Below are 15,349 nucleotides of genomic sequence, written 5' to 3'. Positions count from 1 at the left end.
CGACCTCGACACCAAAGAACATAATCACCATCCAAATCACCAAACTTGTGCTGGTGATCCCGAGTAATATTCGTCGCGCACGCGCACGCGCCACATGCACGGATAGAGGCGGAGCAAACCCCGCATTCCGTGCGGCTCCATTCCAAGCGCAGCACAACGTCACTCTTTCACAAGCCAGCCCACCAACACCAGGACATTCACATGAATTCGCGCATCACAGCCAAAGCCACAATGGCAGCACGTGTCACCCATAATGCTCCCATATCCACGTTCGAGAATAGGCCATCAATGCATGTTCTGATGAATTAGGCTTTTCAACATGGTAATTCGGAAAACGACTCCACCAGTAGCCGATCGCCAGCCGAAGGGTGTACCTGCGCTCAGCGTTCCGTTCGCCCACCATGCTGATCTGGGGACGCGGGCGCGCCAAGGATCCGCGACGGGCACCCGGGACGCGTGCTCTGTGAAATGAAACCAGTGGTAGGGTAAGGCTGGGCTGGGCTCACGCGTGGCCGAGCCGAGGATACGGGGGGGGAGCTAGGACGTCCTCCCATCCGCGGCTAACTGGGGAAGCATGACTGCGATGGTCGGCTTGGACATCTGACGTTTTTTCTTTTCTTCTTGCCTGCTCCTCTGGTCCTGTGTACCTGTGTACCGTCTCGCTTTGCCAGTGGACTGTTCTTTGTCCTTGAAAGCGCACTTGTCCTACACATCATTGAAGCTCTTCGCTGAACTCCAAGTTTGAAGAGGGCTCGGAAGAACGAATTGCTCCTGTTCTCAAGTTCAGACTACCTCGACTTTGGCGGAAAGGCACACCTCCTTTGGATCACTTTCTAATCCCATCGAGCGCAAGCTCACTTCGCAACTATGTCTGCGAAGTCAGTAAATGGACCGGGCGGCAAGAAGCCTGCTTCTGCCGCTACAAATTTGATTGGTGAGCTCGGACTGACTTCTCTAGAGCTTTGAAAGCTTCACTGAACGTATGCTGACAGCGCGCGCATAGCTGGTGGAGGTGCAGGCATGATGGAAGCGCTCGTGTGTCATCCTTTGGGTACGTCCTCAAGTAAAGATTGGGCTAGGACTTGGGCTCAAACAGCTAACATTATTCACAAGACACCATCAAAGTTCGAATGCAATTGTCGCGGCGAGCGCGCGCTCCAGGAGTACGTCCTACCACGCATGCAACTCATCCCATTTCCGCTTGAACCGTACTCACGCGCCCGAATAGGCACCTAAACGCGGGTTCTTGAAGACTGGACAAGAAATTGTCAAGCGAGAAACGCCACTGGGCTTGTACAAGGGTCTTGGTGCTGTTTTGACTGGAATCGTTCCGAAGATGGCTATTCGCTTCACAAGTTACGAGTGGTACAAGCAGTTACTGGCAGATAAGGATGGTATGGTCAGTGGACGAGCAACATTCCTAGGTACGTGAAGCCCTGGCAAAGCTGCATATATTATACTGACACGGCGTAGCTGGGCTGTCTGCTGGTGTCACCGAAGCCGTTGCTGTCGTCACACCCATGGAAGTCATCAAGATCCGATTACAAGCGCAGCACCACTCGATGGCGGATCCCCTCGACGTGCCCAAATACCGTAATGCTGCGCATGCGCTTTATACCGTAGTAAAGGAGGAAGGATTTGGCGCTCTCTATCGCGGTGTTTCGTTGACGGCACTTCGACAAGGCTCGAACCAGGCTGTAAACTTCACCGCATACTCCGAGTTCAGAGCGGCGCTCCAGAAATACCATGGCACAACAGATCTGCCAGGTTATGAGACGATGCTCATCGGTCTTGTCTCTGGTGCCATGGGACCGTTGAGCAATGCGCCCATTGATACCATCAAGACGAGGCTGCAGAAGACGCCCGCTGAACCGGGACAGACAGCTTTGGGTCGTATCATGGCAATATCTCGGTGCGTTCAATAGCGGACATGCTTGAAAATAGCTAACAATGAGCAGGGACATGTGGAAGCAGGAAGGAAGCCGAAGTTTCTACAAGGGAATCACACCCCGTGTGATGCGTGTCGCACCCGGTCAAGCCGTCACGTTCACCGTCTACGAATATCTGAAGGGTGTTCTCGAGAGAGGCCGAGAAATGCTCCCAGGCGGTCAATACGAAGAATGAGCTGGTACATGGCTTTTGCATCGCAAAATTAGGGGGATTGTCGATACCACTTCGCGCTTTTCAGATCTTAGTCAGCATCGTTTGAGCTGGATGTGTATACCTCCGATGCATTGAGGTTGATTCTTCCCATGAAATACGCGCATGTTTGTTCAAGGTTTGGAGGATTTGCATCCATGCGGGTCCATTGAGCGCTTCCAATCAGTTGCTGTCCCTTGCCAAGGCGCCTCTTCGTACCTGCCCCACTGCCCCTCACGACGTCAGCGTAAACATGGCTGTGCACGTCAGCTCCCGCACAACACTGCATCCACTCCTGAAGTCGGATAATTGTTTTCGCAGGCCACTAATTGTCTTGAAGCCATTACCGCCATCATGCAATCAGGCATCTCCGGTACCTCTTGCTCTCCCCATGCACGACGCAGCTGACAGCCCCAGCATCTGCGGAGCTCCAAGAAGCGCTCCAAAGCCTCATAACCTCCACAACGCAGCGCGGCATCCTCGCCACCATATCGCAAGAAGCCATCGTCCCCGCAGCGCCCATACCGTCGACGCACGTCACCTTCCTCGAAGACCTCTCCAACCTAAAGGACTTCATCAAGCCCAATGAAGCCCTCTACATCCTCCTCCGCCGCAACGACGTTCTCTCCTCCCCAGACAAATCCCTCGTCGCCGTCACATATGTCCCCAACGCTGCTCCAGTCCGCCAGAAAATGCTGTTCGCCGCAACACGACTCACGCTCGTGCGGGAGCTCGGCGGCGAGCACTTTCCCGAGAGCATATTCTGCACCGAGGCCGACGAGCTGACCGCCGAGGGGTGGGAGAGGCACCTCAAGCACACCGAGAGTTCCAACCCGCTTACGGCGGAAGAGCAGAGTTTGCAGGATATCAAGGAGGCCGAGGCGCTCGAGAGCCGGGGCACGCAGGGCCAGAGTCTTGCGCAGGGCGGCCGCATAGCAATTCGCGCTGATGACGAGATCTCTGGTGCTCTGAGACAGCTCGCCGAGGGCGGCAGCGACAACCTCGTGCAGCTGCGCATGGATGTGCCGACTGAGACGCTAAAGTTCGTGTCATCATCGTCGGCGTCGGCGGATAGCCTCGCGTCTGCCATTGATAAGCAGGAACCCCGGTTTTCATTTTACAGACATAGCGATCCAGACTCGTCGGTTGTGTTCATCTCGACGTGTCCCAGCGGCGCGAAGATCAGGGAGAGGATGTTGTACGCGGCGAGCCGGAGTAATGTCATCAGCCTGGCACAGAACGAGGGCGGCTTGAAGGTGGCGAAGAGGTTAGAGGCTACGAATCCGGATGAGATCACGGCGCAAGTGATTGCGGATGAGTTCAAGGTGGAGGAGAAAGAGGAGAAGAAAGGCTTTGCGAAGCCGAAGAGGCCGGGGCGGAAGTAGAGGGTGGGAAAGGCGGGCTACTGGTTCAGCTACGAGCGCACCATATATGAGTGGCTCGTACTATGATATGAAAAGACATCACGCGGATGACCGTTCTAGTACACCTTCACACTTCTTACATACCACACCACGGGACCCTTGACTACAAGCCTATCTCCACCAAGCCACCCAATGTCTCGCATCCGCACACCTCGCATAGGATCGAAACCTTGAACGAGGACTTTAATTATGACTTGAAGAATCTGTGATCGAGATTGATAGGATTCCATGGTCGTGGCAAGTGTGTGAAGATATCGTGAGTCGCACAGAGAATCCGAAGAAGTGGTTGTGCTGAAAGTGGTTAGCGTAGCACCGTATACGAGACTCACAGCTGCCTTCATCTATCAGCCTTCTTCACCCCACTTCGGTGACATGTTGGAGTCTGCCGCTGTACAATACCGAACGCTTCCTCTGTACTCCTCAGCTCTAAGTGCATTGTGACGAGATCATTTACGGGCAATTCGCGCGAGGCGAGTCGCACTGGCATAGGCAGTGCCCATGAAGTAGTAGGCTGCTCCATCATTATCTTCTTTCTTCCACGCATGGCTTCCACTACGAATGGAAGAAAGGTATTAGTTTCTCGAGCTCTCTCCATCAAGACACAAGCACGACATCTGCTTCTCCGCAGACATGCTATCCAACCATGATGAGCACAAGCCGAGTTTCAACTGTTCATCTCACGAATCAAGAGGCACGACAGAGTTACATAGGGCCCAGGTTTCTTCATCATCCATTATGCTGATGTGCGCTCAAGATAGTCCGCAGAAGTTAGCATGTGATCGCTGTTGGGAACCCTTCCTCGACACAATCGATTACGAGAGAGTTTGCATGAGTTACCATGATATAGATCGAGACTAAGTTAAAGCATATTTCGAGATCCCGGTTGAATATCTTGGGAAGTTGGTCAGTCGGTGGTGTCCTTGGTGCGCGCTGATGAGAGTCAAGCTACCTACGTTGCAGTCTTCTGAAAATGTCCACAAAACTTTGAAAGTAGAATTTCATGATGGCAAAAAGCTGTGTGAGCCCAAACGCAGAGGTGGAGCACAGGAACTGGAGGTTACAGGATCTGATGGATGCCTGCAACTAGTCGCCTTCGCACCGGCAGATGATAGAGCTGCAATTGACATTCCGGCAAGACTTCACACAACGTCTCCCATGAAACCACAACTAAGCGAAATTTTGTCTCTTCCCGACAGTTCATCTCTTCCGTCATCATCTGTAGCCTCCAACAACTCCGCAGCAATCGCACGCTCTCTTTGAAGCCCGCTGCGCGCGCGTGTTGTAAGGTGGAAGACTAGATGAAGAAAAAAAAAAATTGCGAGAGCCGCCCATAGTCTGAGTATGGTATAATTCTGTCCTGTACATACATTTGACTTTTATTCAAGCTACCAATGTGATAGCCCACGGAGGTATCAACAATACGCCATCGCCACTTTAGCACTTTTCTATATCGCGTCCATGCAAGACCGTGCTTTCAAACGCCTGATAAATCCACTCAAGTCAATGAAACTGTCCACCTATCCGCATAAATCGTTCGGTCTCATGAGGGTCAGACTTCTAGAACATCCCGCTCCCGTTCAACGCAACACCATTGAGCGTAGCCGCGAGACCTTCCGCATTCGAATCCTGGTACTGCTGCGTAACCGCATCCAACAATCCCGCGCTCGCTGCCACAAAGCCCAAATACGGCCTGCTGGGATCGAGCACGCGCGAGAGGTACTCAGGGTGGAACTGGACGCCGACATACCAGGGATGGTCCTTGATCTCGACGACCTCCATGCGCTCGCCCTTGTCGTCCTTGCCGACAAAAGACAGTCCACTCTCCTCAAGCTGCGTGATGAAGCTCGGGTTGACTTCGTAGCGATGGCGGTGTCGCTCCAGGATCTCTGTTTTGCCATGGTAGAGTGCCCGGAGGCGGGACCATTCGCTGCCTGGTTGGAAGAGCGTGGGGCGCAGGCCGAGGCGCATGGTTGCGCCCATGGTCTCCTTGTTGACTTCGGGCATGAACATGATGAGGTTGTTGGCAGCGCCCGTGTTGAACTCTTCTGAGGTGGCGTCGGTGATGCCGCAGATGTGGCGTGCGTATTCTATCACAGCGATCTGCATGCCTAGGCAAATACCTAGGTACGGGACCTTGTTCTCGCGTGCGTACTTCGCGGCGAGAATCATGCCTTCTGTGCCACGGGTGCCGAAGCCGCCGGGAACGAGGACGCCCTTGGCTTCGCACATGGCATGCCATGCGGAATGAAACTTGGCCGGTTCCGAGGTCTGCGTTTTTGGTTCGAGGTGTTCTGAATCGATCCAGCGGATCTTGAGGAGGCGGTTGCAGCGCATGGCTGAGTGCTCAAGCGACTTGATGACCGAGAGGTAGGAGTCGTGCAACTCAGTATACTTGCCCACCAACGCAATTTCGACGGTATCGTGGAAGTTACGGGTTTGCGTTCCGGTCAAGGCTTGCCATTGCGCCCAGGTCTGCTTCCCCTGCTTGGTAAGGACTTCGGATATTGTGAGGGTATCGAGAGCCAGGATTTTCTTGAGGGACCTGATGAGACCTTGTTGCTCGAGAAGCATGGGGACCTGGTAGATAGAGGGCATGTCGCGAACCATGATGACCTGATCATTGTCGACTTGGCAGTGATGTGCGATTTTCTCCAAAGCGCCTTGGTCCAGAGGTATCTCGCAGCGGCAGGCAATCTACATCTAGTCAGCGTTCTCTTCCGAAGCATTAGAGAATAACATACAAGGTCTGGGACCAGGCCCGCACTACGGACCGCCTTGATAGCCTGCTGCGTAGGCTTCGTTTTCTGCTCTCCATTGATGACTGGCACATAGGAAACGTGAATCTGGAGGAAGTTGTTCCTGCCCGCACGTCGGCGCAGCTGAGTCATTGCCTCGACGAACGGCATGCTCTCTATGTCGCCAACCGTGCCGCCGAGCTCAATTATGCACACATCCGGCACCTCGTTCGTGTCGTCGACGGGTATCCGCGCAACGCGCTCGATCCAGTCCTGAATCGCATCCGTAATATGCGGGACTACCTGGACCGTCTTGCCCAGATACGTGCCCTTGCGCTCCTGCTCAATCACATGCTGATAGATCTTGCCAGTCGTGATGTTGTTGTCGCGCGTGAGGGTGATATTGAGGTAGCGCTCGTAGTTGCCGAGATCGAGATCGACTTCGCCGCCGTCGGACAGGACGAAGACCTCGCCGTGCCTGTACAGTGGTTAATTGGACAGCCAGGACAGTAGTCGTCTGTGAACGCACTCGCGAGGGTTCATAGTCCCGGCATCGACATTGAGGTACGGATCGACCTTGATAGACGACACCTTCAGGCCCTGCGTCTTCAGCAGCAAGCCCGTCGAAGAGGCTGCGGACGCGTCAGGTCAGCGAAAATCACGTCGCGTGTTCAGTCAGGACTACCTATAATGCCCTGCGCGTGTTAGTCGAGCATTAAAAAGCGAGCAACCTGCTGCTACTACGAGTACATACCTTCCCCACGCCGCTGATCACACCTCCGGAAACGAGCACGTATTTCATGATTGCTTGCGGCGGCTCAGTCGCGGTTGGGGAAGGGGAGAGAGAAAAGAGCCTCACCGCCGTCGAAGGAAAATTATAACTAGGCCGCGGCTTAGCGGGGCTGAAGGCGCTAGTCTAGTCGCTCCCGAAGACGCGCCAGCATCCTCCGCCCGCCAAATTCAACCTCACATGCACTCGCAACGTCATATTTAGATTCATTGTGTTACTTTGGGCTGGGCAGTCCACAGCAGGCACTCTCCCGCGCGTGTACACCAACTATTGGTATCGTGCTTGGATGCTATGGTAATGCATTACAGCTGAGCCTCCGCTCAGGACCTCTGTCGAGGTCCAACCCAGACACTGTCAATCCCCAAGTAATACTGTTCGTCTCGTCGTCAGAATGCTAATCGATAGCGGAGATATGCTTCACATGTCCAAAATATCATGATGCCGCCCATCGCTCTAGTCGAAATCAATGTCCTAAAAGTATCGAAGCCGAAGCCCGACGCTGCCTGAAGTCCACACGCGTGTCAAATCGAAACCGCAATTAATCCATACGCCGCCGTTTTCCGAGATCATCGTCATCGTCGTGATCCTGTTCCTGACCCTGCGTGAGACGTTTTCGCGCCAATGCTTTTTCGTTGCCCTTCTTCACCTGGATATTGCATCCTTGCAGCTTCAACGCGCGGGTAAGCGCGCTGCTGGGTCGCATGCCGGGAAAGTCTTTTGCCGTGTAAACGGTAAATACATCGCTGAGCACCTCGGTGAGAATGGGGGAAAATCCGCCCACATGGAGATTCATTGGGTCGATGCGCATTAACACGAACCGCAGTCGGTACCGGCCATGAGTTCGGCACGATAGATCCGGGAAGCAGAAGAAACAGCCTTCGTTGTCGTGCTCGTCTTTAGCTACCGAGGGCGATGCTACGAGCTGGCCCATCAGTCGTCGCGTTGTTCGGCGGTCGGGCTGGATAAGTGCCGTCTCTTCGCTCGTCCCTTCAGCATTCCATAAGGTGCAGTGCACCACATTTAACGAGTAGCGCAGCTCTTCCTCCTCCGGTTCATTTTTGGCATTCGTCACTTTCAGCTGGATGATTGGTGGAGGGTCAATTACACGGCGGTCTCTTTCGCCAAACCCGCACGCACGCGCCGCAATGGGCTGTTGTCGAACCACGAGCTCGTAGTTGAGATTCCTGTCTAGGTCAGCGGGACTCGACTTCCCAAAAAAGACTGCGGCATGCTTACAGCTGGTCATTGTACACAGGCTGCGGTATGGACCCAGGGAGAGGGGCAGCTCGAGGTTCTTGCCGAGGCGGAGGACCAGAAGTCGGGGCCTCTGGATACGCTAACTGTCCCAAGGAACTCGGTACGGATCCACGATGTGAGTGGGAGCCCACGGACCCTCGGAATGGAGTGGAGCTCGACGCATAACTTGGCGTGTAGCCAGGCGATTGCATCGGAGCATACGATCTCTGTTGCGGTGGTTCCACGGGCGACGTAAGGGCGTAAGGCTGCTCATGGTGCGGAGGAGCATGGTGTGTTCTTCTCGTGTCTTCAAACGGATGGCGTTGGTCGGTCAGGCTTCTCGGCCCTCTGCTATCATAGGCTGTGCGAGGAGATATTGACATGCCATACTGCTGCGGTGAATAGGTAGGGTCCGGTCTCGGTGGCGTGTATGAAGAGGGCTGCAAGAGCTTGTCGACTGGTGCGGGGTGCCTTGGGAGGGAAGCCGGATGATGGGGAAGATCATGCCGTGGAGGCCCAGGCTGTATGGAAGGAAGGTGGTTCACAGGCGAATGGAAAGGGAAATCGGGCCGCGATGGTGGCACAGCGGCCGGGATGTTGAGGGGCGGCAGGCGACGACTCTGGGGATAGTCAAGGAAAGACGGAGGGGAAAATGCTGGCGGTTTCTGCGTCTCCGTGGTCATTGTACTGTGTGCAGAGGAGCGGAATGGCGGGGGTGGATGAAGCGGTGGAATAGCAGATGAGCGGGACGACATGCGTTTTGTTCACGGGCCTTGAAATATGCGAGAAGCCGCATTTGGTTGCTTGGGAGGTTTGTGTCCAGGCAGGGGTGGTCGAGAGGGTACACAAAGTCAGGAATCGAGTGTGGCGTGGAGGGAGCTTTGGTTTTCTATCGGCAGTGAGTGATCGTCGACCCCAGAGGCGCTCAGACAACGGTCAACTAGGATGGCTTGGGAATGCGGGAGTGAAATCCCTGGAAACAGGGTGGATGAGTTGTCCTCAAACGGCGACATGGATGGATCCCTGCTGGCAGCTAAGTGGTGATTGGGCTCTGGGGCGGCAGCTTAGACGTCGCAGTGTCGACTTAGCAGCCGTTGGAAGTCGGCTAAACAAGACTGGGTACGTCCTGTCTTGCGTCCACACGCAGGATGGTCGCACCGTGGAGGGTTGCGCCTGCGCTCCAGAGGCGCCGGCAGCGGTGCGGGCGAGCGCAGCGCAACGCTGGAGCTCAGGCGCCTCGCACGGGGGCCGGCCGCGGTGCGCGGTGGTCGAGCGACGACGACACAGGCGGCTTTGCTGGCCATGGCCGCGCCGGCGACAAGCATTCTCGCCAGGCCTGCCTATCAGCGGGCGGCGGGTGAAAAGGAATCCTGCCTCTCCGCAATCCTGGTGCGTGGTCGCAACGGGCCACCGCCTTCGTCCTGATCGGGCGACGCAGGGCTTGCTGCTGCTGCTTCCGCGCAGCCCGTGGCAACCATGGGGGACGTGTGACTGGCCGTGGTGCGTGGTGCGTGATGCGCTGCATTGGACGCTCGGATGCCGTGGGCCAGTGGAGGGGATGCAGCCCGCAGTCACACACTAGAGGCAGCCCGCGAGCAGCGACCGGACGGCGGACAGAGACAGGGCGTCTGCAGGAACGCGCCGACGGCGACGGCCATGGGTCCTTGTTGCTGGCGGTAATGGCATGTCTGCGACGCGGTGTGGGCGCTGCGCAGCGCAGACCCAACTCCACCGCCCACCGTGCCGTCGCGAGCACCTAGGGAAGCCATGGAATGGCCCGCGGGCGCTCCAACGCACCTGCCCCAACACGCTGCAGCCACTAACGACCACCTCCCCTTTCGGCACCGCACCCTCTCGCCCTCTCGCCCTCACGCCCGCCGCTGGCCCTGGCAGACAGCTGCAAAAAGTTCCGAACGGCACCGCCAGATGGCAGCATGGCGTCCAAATCCACCAATTACGGCAACTACCAGCGTGCGTCCTACTCTATATCCTCTGTCTTCATCTGGAACTGGCCCTGTGCCCGCACACTTCAGCCTCCGTGTACATTGCACCCGTCCTAACCCGCCCACAGACTATCTCGGCCCCAACCACGCGCCCGGCTCGCCGCCAGCAATTCATGTCCGTGACCTGCGTCTCGGCGTCATCGCCGCCCTGGGCGTCGACTTCAAGGGCCGCCGCTGCTTGGACGTCGGTTGCAACGACGGGTCCGTATCGACCCAGATTGGTGAGGGAACCCCTGCCCAACCCGCCAACCGACTATTACCATACCCTGCTGATAGTATTCAAACAAGCCTTCGACTTCGAAGCGAGCGATGTCGTGGGCGTCGATATTGACCCAAACCTGGTGCGCAAAGCCGAGGACCTGTACTCCCTAAAGGCCTCACGTGTTCGCCCATCCGGGGATCCATCTGGGCCAACTATCGACTACTATCCCATGTCTGCCGTCCTTCGCCACGGCCGCATGCCAGCCTCTGTCTCGCCTGCCTCCCATTGGCCAAGTGTCAGGTTTGTTGCTGCAGACTGGGTCGTCTCGACAAACCCGGTCCTCGCAGGCCCTTACGATATCATCCTGGTCCTAAGTGTGATGAAATGGATTCATCTCGAGCACCTAGATGAGGGGCTGGTCAGGTTCTTCCACAAGTGCAGCACCTCTCTCGCATCAGGCGGCTACCTTATCCTGGAACCTCAAGATTGGGATTCATATCAGAAAGCTGTTCGACCAAACGCCGCCCCTCACTTCGCAAAGAACTTGGAACGCTTGAAATACCGCCCAGAAACCTCGTTTACCGAGTTATTGCGAGATGAAGGCCTCAATATGTGCGTGACATCTGATCAACTGCGTCGTCCCATCACCATCTACTGCAAAGCATGATAGTGCGGGGGGCGTGCAGCGGCAGCACTTCCGCAATCGTGAGCGCTCCAGGCATCGAGGCACGAGCCAACTAGTCCTATAGAGGCCACGCTGCTCATCTATAGGTCTCGGGGATTAATTAGGCTTCTCCCAGGTTTCTGCCAAAACAACCAGCCAATCCCCCTCCATGCACGGCACTTATGGTCGTGTTAAGTCTTATACAAAGCTGCTATTGCGAGTCGAATTCCGGCAACTGTCACATCAGGGGCAAAGCCGCTGTACCATGACTCAACCCTGCGATAAGTACAACATCACACATCACAAAATTCCTGTTTTTGCAATCATATGCCGCTGATCTTGAACCATGTTGCTTGGGTAGACTCGATCGCGCCCGAGATCTTCCATTGTCAAGCGCACCTTATCCGGCTAACATTGCCTCAGTTTTGCCGGTGTTCGAGGACTCACCATTCCTCTTCCCCCACCCAACGTGGAATACTGGAATACTGGAAGCTATCTATGTGATGTCCCGGTCTCACGAATCGCAATGATTCCTAGGGTCCATAGCATTCATTGTACGCGGTCTCTTCCGGCGACGTGGCGGTCAGAAACTACAATAACCATCTCTGTCGCGCAGGATCACCAAACTTTCATGCGAGCGAATCCCCCAAGACTATTCACGTTCATTTAGTCTGTCATATACATCATCAAATCCATGCCTCTCACACGAGGGGTAAGTAGCGCGCTTCGCGCTAGTACTGGAAAGTGGTGGCGACCTCAGCTCCAGGTGGTACAAATAGCGTCGTCGGCGATCCAATGTTCCCATGCATAGTTGTGCCTACAATACTCGGAAGGTGAGTGAACCATGTGCAAGATCCACGGCCTTTCCATCATACGTCGCAGAATGTCTCCATTCGGCGAAAGGGAATGTTAATCTTATAACTCTGGCCAGCGCTGCAGTGTGCGTCTTTTGCACTGCATGGCAGTGCATGCAAAGCATACTCATTGACAACAACCAATGTATGTGATATTTGCTGGATAGCTCGCCTACGTTTTTCAATCTACTTAGCGCCTCGGTTCGTTCGGCAACCTGCGTCAAACTCCGTTGTCCGCACCAACTCCTTCACTCAGCCTCAGTAGGTACATGTCCTTGCGTCATGCGCGCATTTCTGCAAGTTCGAAAACTCTGCTTTGTGCGACATCTTAGATTCCTTCCTCCCGGAATATGGATCTGTACCAGCGGGAGGATCTCCTGTTTCTGGAAGCAGACCAACAGCCTGTGTCATGCAACAATATATCTCTAAAGGTCGGCTAGGTAGGCGTTCCCGAAGAGGAAACACTGGCGGCTGAAGCCGAATGTTCCGTCTCATGGGCGTTTACGAGACGCACACGCGGAGGATGCAGCGATCGTTGCGACGATCGTTGCGGCGATCGTTGCAGCGAGCTTCTCGCTTCGGCGCATCTCACCAAGAAGCTCAATTTAAAGACCGTCTGCAAATATAACAAAGTTTCGATGTTTGTTGTGTCCAGAAGGATGCGCACAGGGTAGTAGAAGGTACGGCCGCGAGCTAGTGGATGCAACATCATAGCTTGGCTACCTTCCTCACGGAGAATTTCACCAATGCGCCGTATCCACAGTGGAGCTCCTATCTGAGCGACAACAACTGTTCGAGGTACAGTGCAAGATTCACCTCTGACTAGGTTGTTCGCATCGGTATTGGCGTCTACCAAAAATGACCCTGGCCAAGGCTATACCGAGGCTCTACGAACATATCGCACAAACAGGTACTTCTGATCCACCATATCAATTACGTGATCTTGCAATCGGTGGATACCAACGTGTGTAAGTGAGCACTCTCTGCACCTCGACGCTCCAATGAAATGGGAGCAAGCATTAGCCGTCATTGATAGAAGGCTTTCACATAAAACCATGATGTATGACCTAATATGTTCAAAGTGACAGTAGTCATTGGCATTCACATTACGCAGCCCCAGTACACTCGTGGCAGTGGAGCCGTGGTATAGCCTGTTTCAACTCGTCTGCAAAACACCTCGGAAGAAATGTTATTTCTAGCTGATTGTTGGAAATCATGTGAACAAATCAAGAGCGATGACATGCGCTTTCATGTGTTGGGAGTTGGGAGAGAAGGAAGGACTAGTGACTTGCCGAACCTCTCACCAACTCACAACCACCACTCTTCAAGCTCTATATCGATCGCACTACGTAAATCTGGGAGCAGCCATTTCTCCGAAGAATTCGTGACTATTGTTCACGTCTTTACTCATTAAACTCAGATGACCACTGCAGCCTGTTTCGTGTCGACATGGTGCACAGGTGGATTTCAGTCTACACGGCTCCCACAGGCTCCGCGAATCGTCCTGCAACGGCTACAAACAATCTAGCCTTACGGAGCTCCTAGGATCAACAACCTCCAATCTATAGCAAAACATACATGAGTCTTATGCATCGGTTGAAAACCTACGATAATCTGCTGGGACGTTGCGGTCTCGGTAAACATTACAGACACGCCCGTCCGGAAAACCTCGGTGCGTAAATGCTCAGCCACGAGACACACTTAAATTAGAACTTTTTGTAGGCTACAGGTGTCGCCAGTAGAGGTCGGACTATAATGGCAAAGACATGGTTTCGAGCACCGCAGCATCCGAGAAGCTGTTCACGGGTATCATACGTGCGTCCCGATCCGATCCTGCGCAAGTTCCGATGTCTCCTGGTAACAGCTCGATGCCGTACTCCGGAGGCGGGATCTCGAAGGTTGAACAACGACGGTCTTGTGTGAAGCAACTTGGTGCAACAGAGCGGCGTTGATTTCCGTGAATCTCTGCGGCTGATCGGGGCATTCACCATGCCCATCTTATCGATTCCTTGATATGAGACCTCGGAAAACAGTATGCCACGTGGAACCTGAGCTGTTTGACGAGGCGTGTAAGATACAAATGAAGATCCAGAGAAGCAACAGTCTGTACTAATCTGGCCAAGCACGGGCAGAAAGAGCCCAGTGTGAAGACTCAGGCCCAACGCTCAGGCATGCCGGCCCCGCGAACCAAGGCCTTGGTTCTCCGGGCGTTCTTTGGCATGGGAAATCTGGTAACTAAGGAAGGGACCGCTTGCTCGCTAGAAGATTTGGGCGAAGGGATGCCTGCAATGAGAGCTCATCGTTTGCAAAAATGCAATGGCTCGTTTCCCGAACTCGTTGAGTCTGTACCGCCGTGGTGCAGTTCTCGATACAGGATGGTTGTGCGGCAATCAACAAGCTACCTCAGCAACCTCACGGCGGTGCCCGTGGTCAAACAAGACCGAACGAGATCATCCGGCCGCATACGCTGTACAACCTTCTCAGATATTCTGACCTAAAGTCGCAATATGCTTTGTGTTTGCATCACATGGCTGAAGCAATACATGACGCAGATCTTCTGGGGGATACTGGGGCCAGGGTGTGAGGTGGGTCGAAAGGGATTTTGTGCGATATGGGATTGATTCGTGTTGACACAAAAAAAATCACTGGCAGCCTTTGTCGCACGAACAAGACCATCTGACCTAGAGTCTGGTCATTGAGCTCGATAAGCATCGCTTGAGGATATCGTTTCGAGTACCTTACACGTGAATACTGCAAGGGCATCTGCCAGCACACTGGATAGCTAAGCGCAGAACATGGCGTACAATTGTACTACCGCGTCAGGCAGCTCTCCCGAATCAAGGGACGAGTAAGGACGGGCCAGACGTTGCTTTCCGCGTTGGCGCTACTTGTTTCCAACTCCTAACGCTATCCGACGATGCATGGGTGTACAGAGCGCTCTTCTCCTTTGCTTTCCCTGGCTCGAGACCGCTGAAGAATGCGGACACCTGCAAGTTAATCTGAAGGGACGAAAAGCGGCTTGGGGCAAGACTTGACAAGCTGCTAGCGCGCTGTGGGCTCGCGAAGAAGCGAGGTGGTGTGCGATGTGGTTATTCCGCGTTCGGATGTCCGTCTCCTACGTAATCAGCTCGAGGTGATTTGCACACCTGCGGACCTGTCTCCAATACGATAGGTGGCCCACGGACATGGGTTTGCATCATGCCCTTGCTGGCGCTGCAAGACATTTCAGCTTCTCTGGCCTTACTTGCCACGTCGAGATCTTTGGCCACAACTGCTCTTCACGGACGCACAGCATGAGAACC

At 54.5% G+C, this 15,349-nt stretch overlaps 6 protein-coding genes across 6 annotated transcripts; 3 read left to right on the top strand and 3 right to left on the bottom strand.

Annotated features, from left to right (window-relative positions):
- Positions 1 to 867: 867 nt before the first annotated feature.
- On the top strand, positions 868 to 2,124 carry CC84DRAFT_1094681 (mitochondrial carrier; the record flags this gene model as incomplete). Its single annotated transcript, XM_018174574.1, has 6 exons — positions 868 to 934; positions 1,004 to 1,051; positions 1,114 to 1,163; positions 1,229 to 1,424; positions 1,474 to 1,912; positions 1,959 to 2,124. 6 exons carry the CDS (start codon positions 868 to 870, stop codon positions 2,122 to 2,124), a joined length of 966 nt encoding a protein of 321 aa, XP_018034921.1.
- Positions 2,125 to 2,408: 284 nt separating this feature from the next.
- CC84DRAFT_1164995 (actin monomer binding protein-like protein) lies at positions 2,409 to 3,923 on the top strand. Its single transcript, XM_018178618.1, has 2 exons — positions 2,409 to 2,512; positions 2,557 to 3,923. The coding sequence occupies exons 1-2, from the start codon at positions 2,494 to 2,496 to the stop codon at positions 3,522 to 3,524; spliced, it is 987 nt and encodes a 328-aa protein (XP_018034920.1). The 5' UTR covers positions 2,409 to 2,493; the 3' UTR covers positions 3,525 to 3,923.
- Positions 3,728 to 4,356, bottom strand: CC84DRAFT_1164994 (uncharacterized protein). Its single transcript, XM_018178617.1, has 2 exons — positions 3,869 to 4,356; positions 3,728 to 3,819 (listed from the first exon to the last, which is right to left on the bottom strand). Exon 1 carries the CDS (start codon positions 4,081 to 4,083, stop codon positions 3,901 to 3,903), a length of 183 nt encoding a protein of 60 aa, XP_018034919.1. The 5' UTR covers positions 4,084 to 4,356; the 3' UTR covers positions 3,728 to 3,819; positions 3,869 to 3,900.
- Positions 4,357 to 4,896: 540 nt separating this feature from the next.
- Positions 4,897 to 7,131, bottom strand: CC84DRAFT_1164993 (CTP synthase). The gene is made up of 5 exons (XM_018178616.1): positions 7,053 to 7,131; positions 6,984 to 6,993; positions 6,828 to 6,930; positions 6,305 to 6,776; positions 4,897 to 6,257 (listed from the first exon to the last, which is right to left on the bottom strand). Exons 1-5 carry the CDS (start codon positions 7,098 to 7,100, stop codon positions 5,121 to 5,123), a joined length of 1,770 nt encoding a protein of 589 aa, XP_018034918.1. The 5' UTR covers positions 7,101 to 7,131; the 3' UTR covers positions 4,897 to 5,120.
- A 197-nt stretch (positions 7,132 to 7,328) lies between these two features.
- CC84DRAFT_1147235 (uncharacterized protein) lies at positions 7,329 to 9,007 on the bottom strand (the record flags this gene model as incomplete). The annotated part of the gene is made up of 3 exons (XM_018176585.1): positions 7,329 to 8,272; positions 8,325 to 8,441; positions 8,640 to 9,007. The coding sequence occupies 3 exons, from the start codon at positions 9,005 to 9,007 to the stop codon at positions 7,627 to 7,629; spliced, it is 1,131 nt and encodes a 376-aa protein (XP_018034917.1). The 3' UTR covers positions 7,329 to 7,626.
- Positions 9,008 to 10,258: 1,251 nt separating this feature from the next.
- Positions 10,259 to 11,196, top strand: CC84DRAFT_1187589 (Bin3-domain-containing protein; the record flags this gene model as incomplete). Its single annotated transcript, XM_018180938.1, has 3 exons — positions 10,259 to 10,295; positions 10,396 to 10,548; positions 10,616 to 11,196. The coding sequence occupies 3 exons, from the start codon at positions 10,259 to 10,261 to the stop codon at positions 11,194 to 11,196; spliced, it is 771 nt and encodes a 256-aa protein (XP_018034916.1).
- Positions 11,197 to 15,349: the final 4,153 nt, after the last annotated feature.

This window comes from Paraphaeosphaeria sporulosa (assembly GCF_001642045.1).
Source record: "Paraphaeosphaeria sporulosa strain AP3s5-JAC2a unplaced genomic scaffold CC84scaffold_6, whole genome shotgun sequence".
NCBI lineage: Eukaryota > Fungi > Ascomycota > Dothideomycetes > Pleosporales > Didymosphaeriaceae > Paraphaeosphaeria > Paraphaeosphaeria sporulosa.
This window is presented reverse-complemented; position numbering and strand designations above follow the sequence as displayed.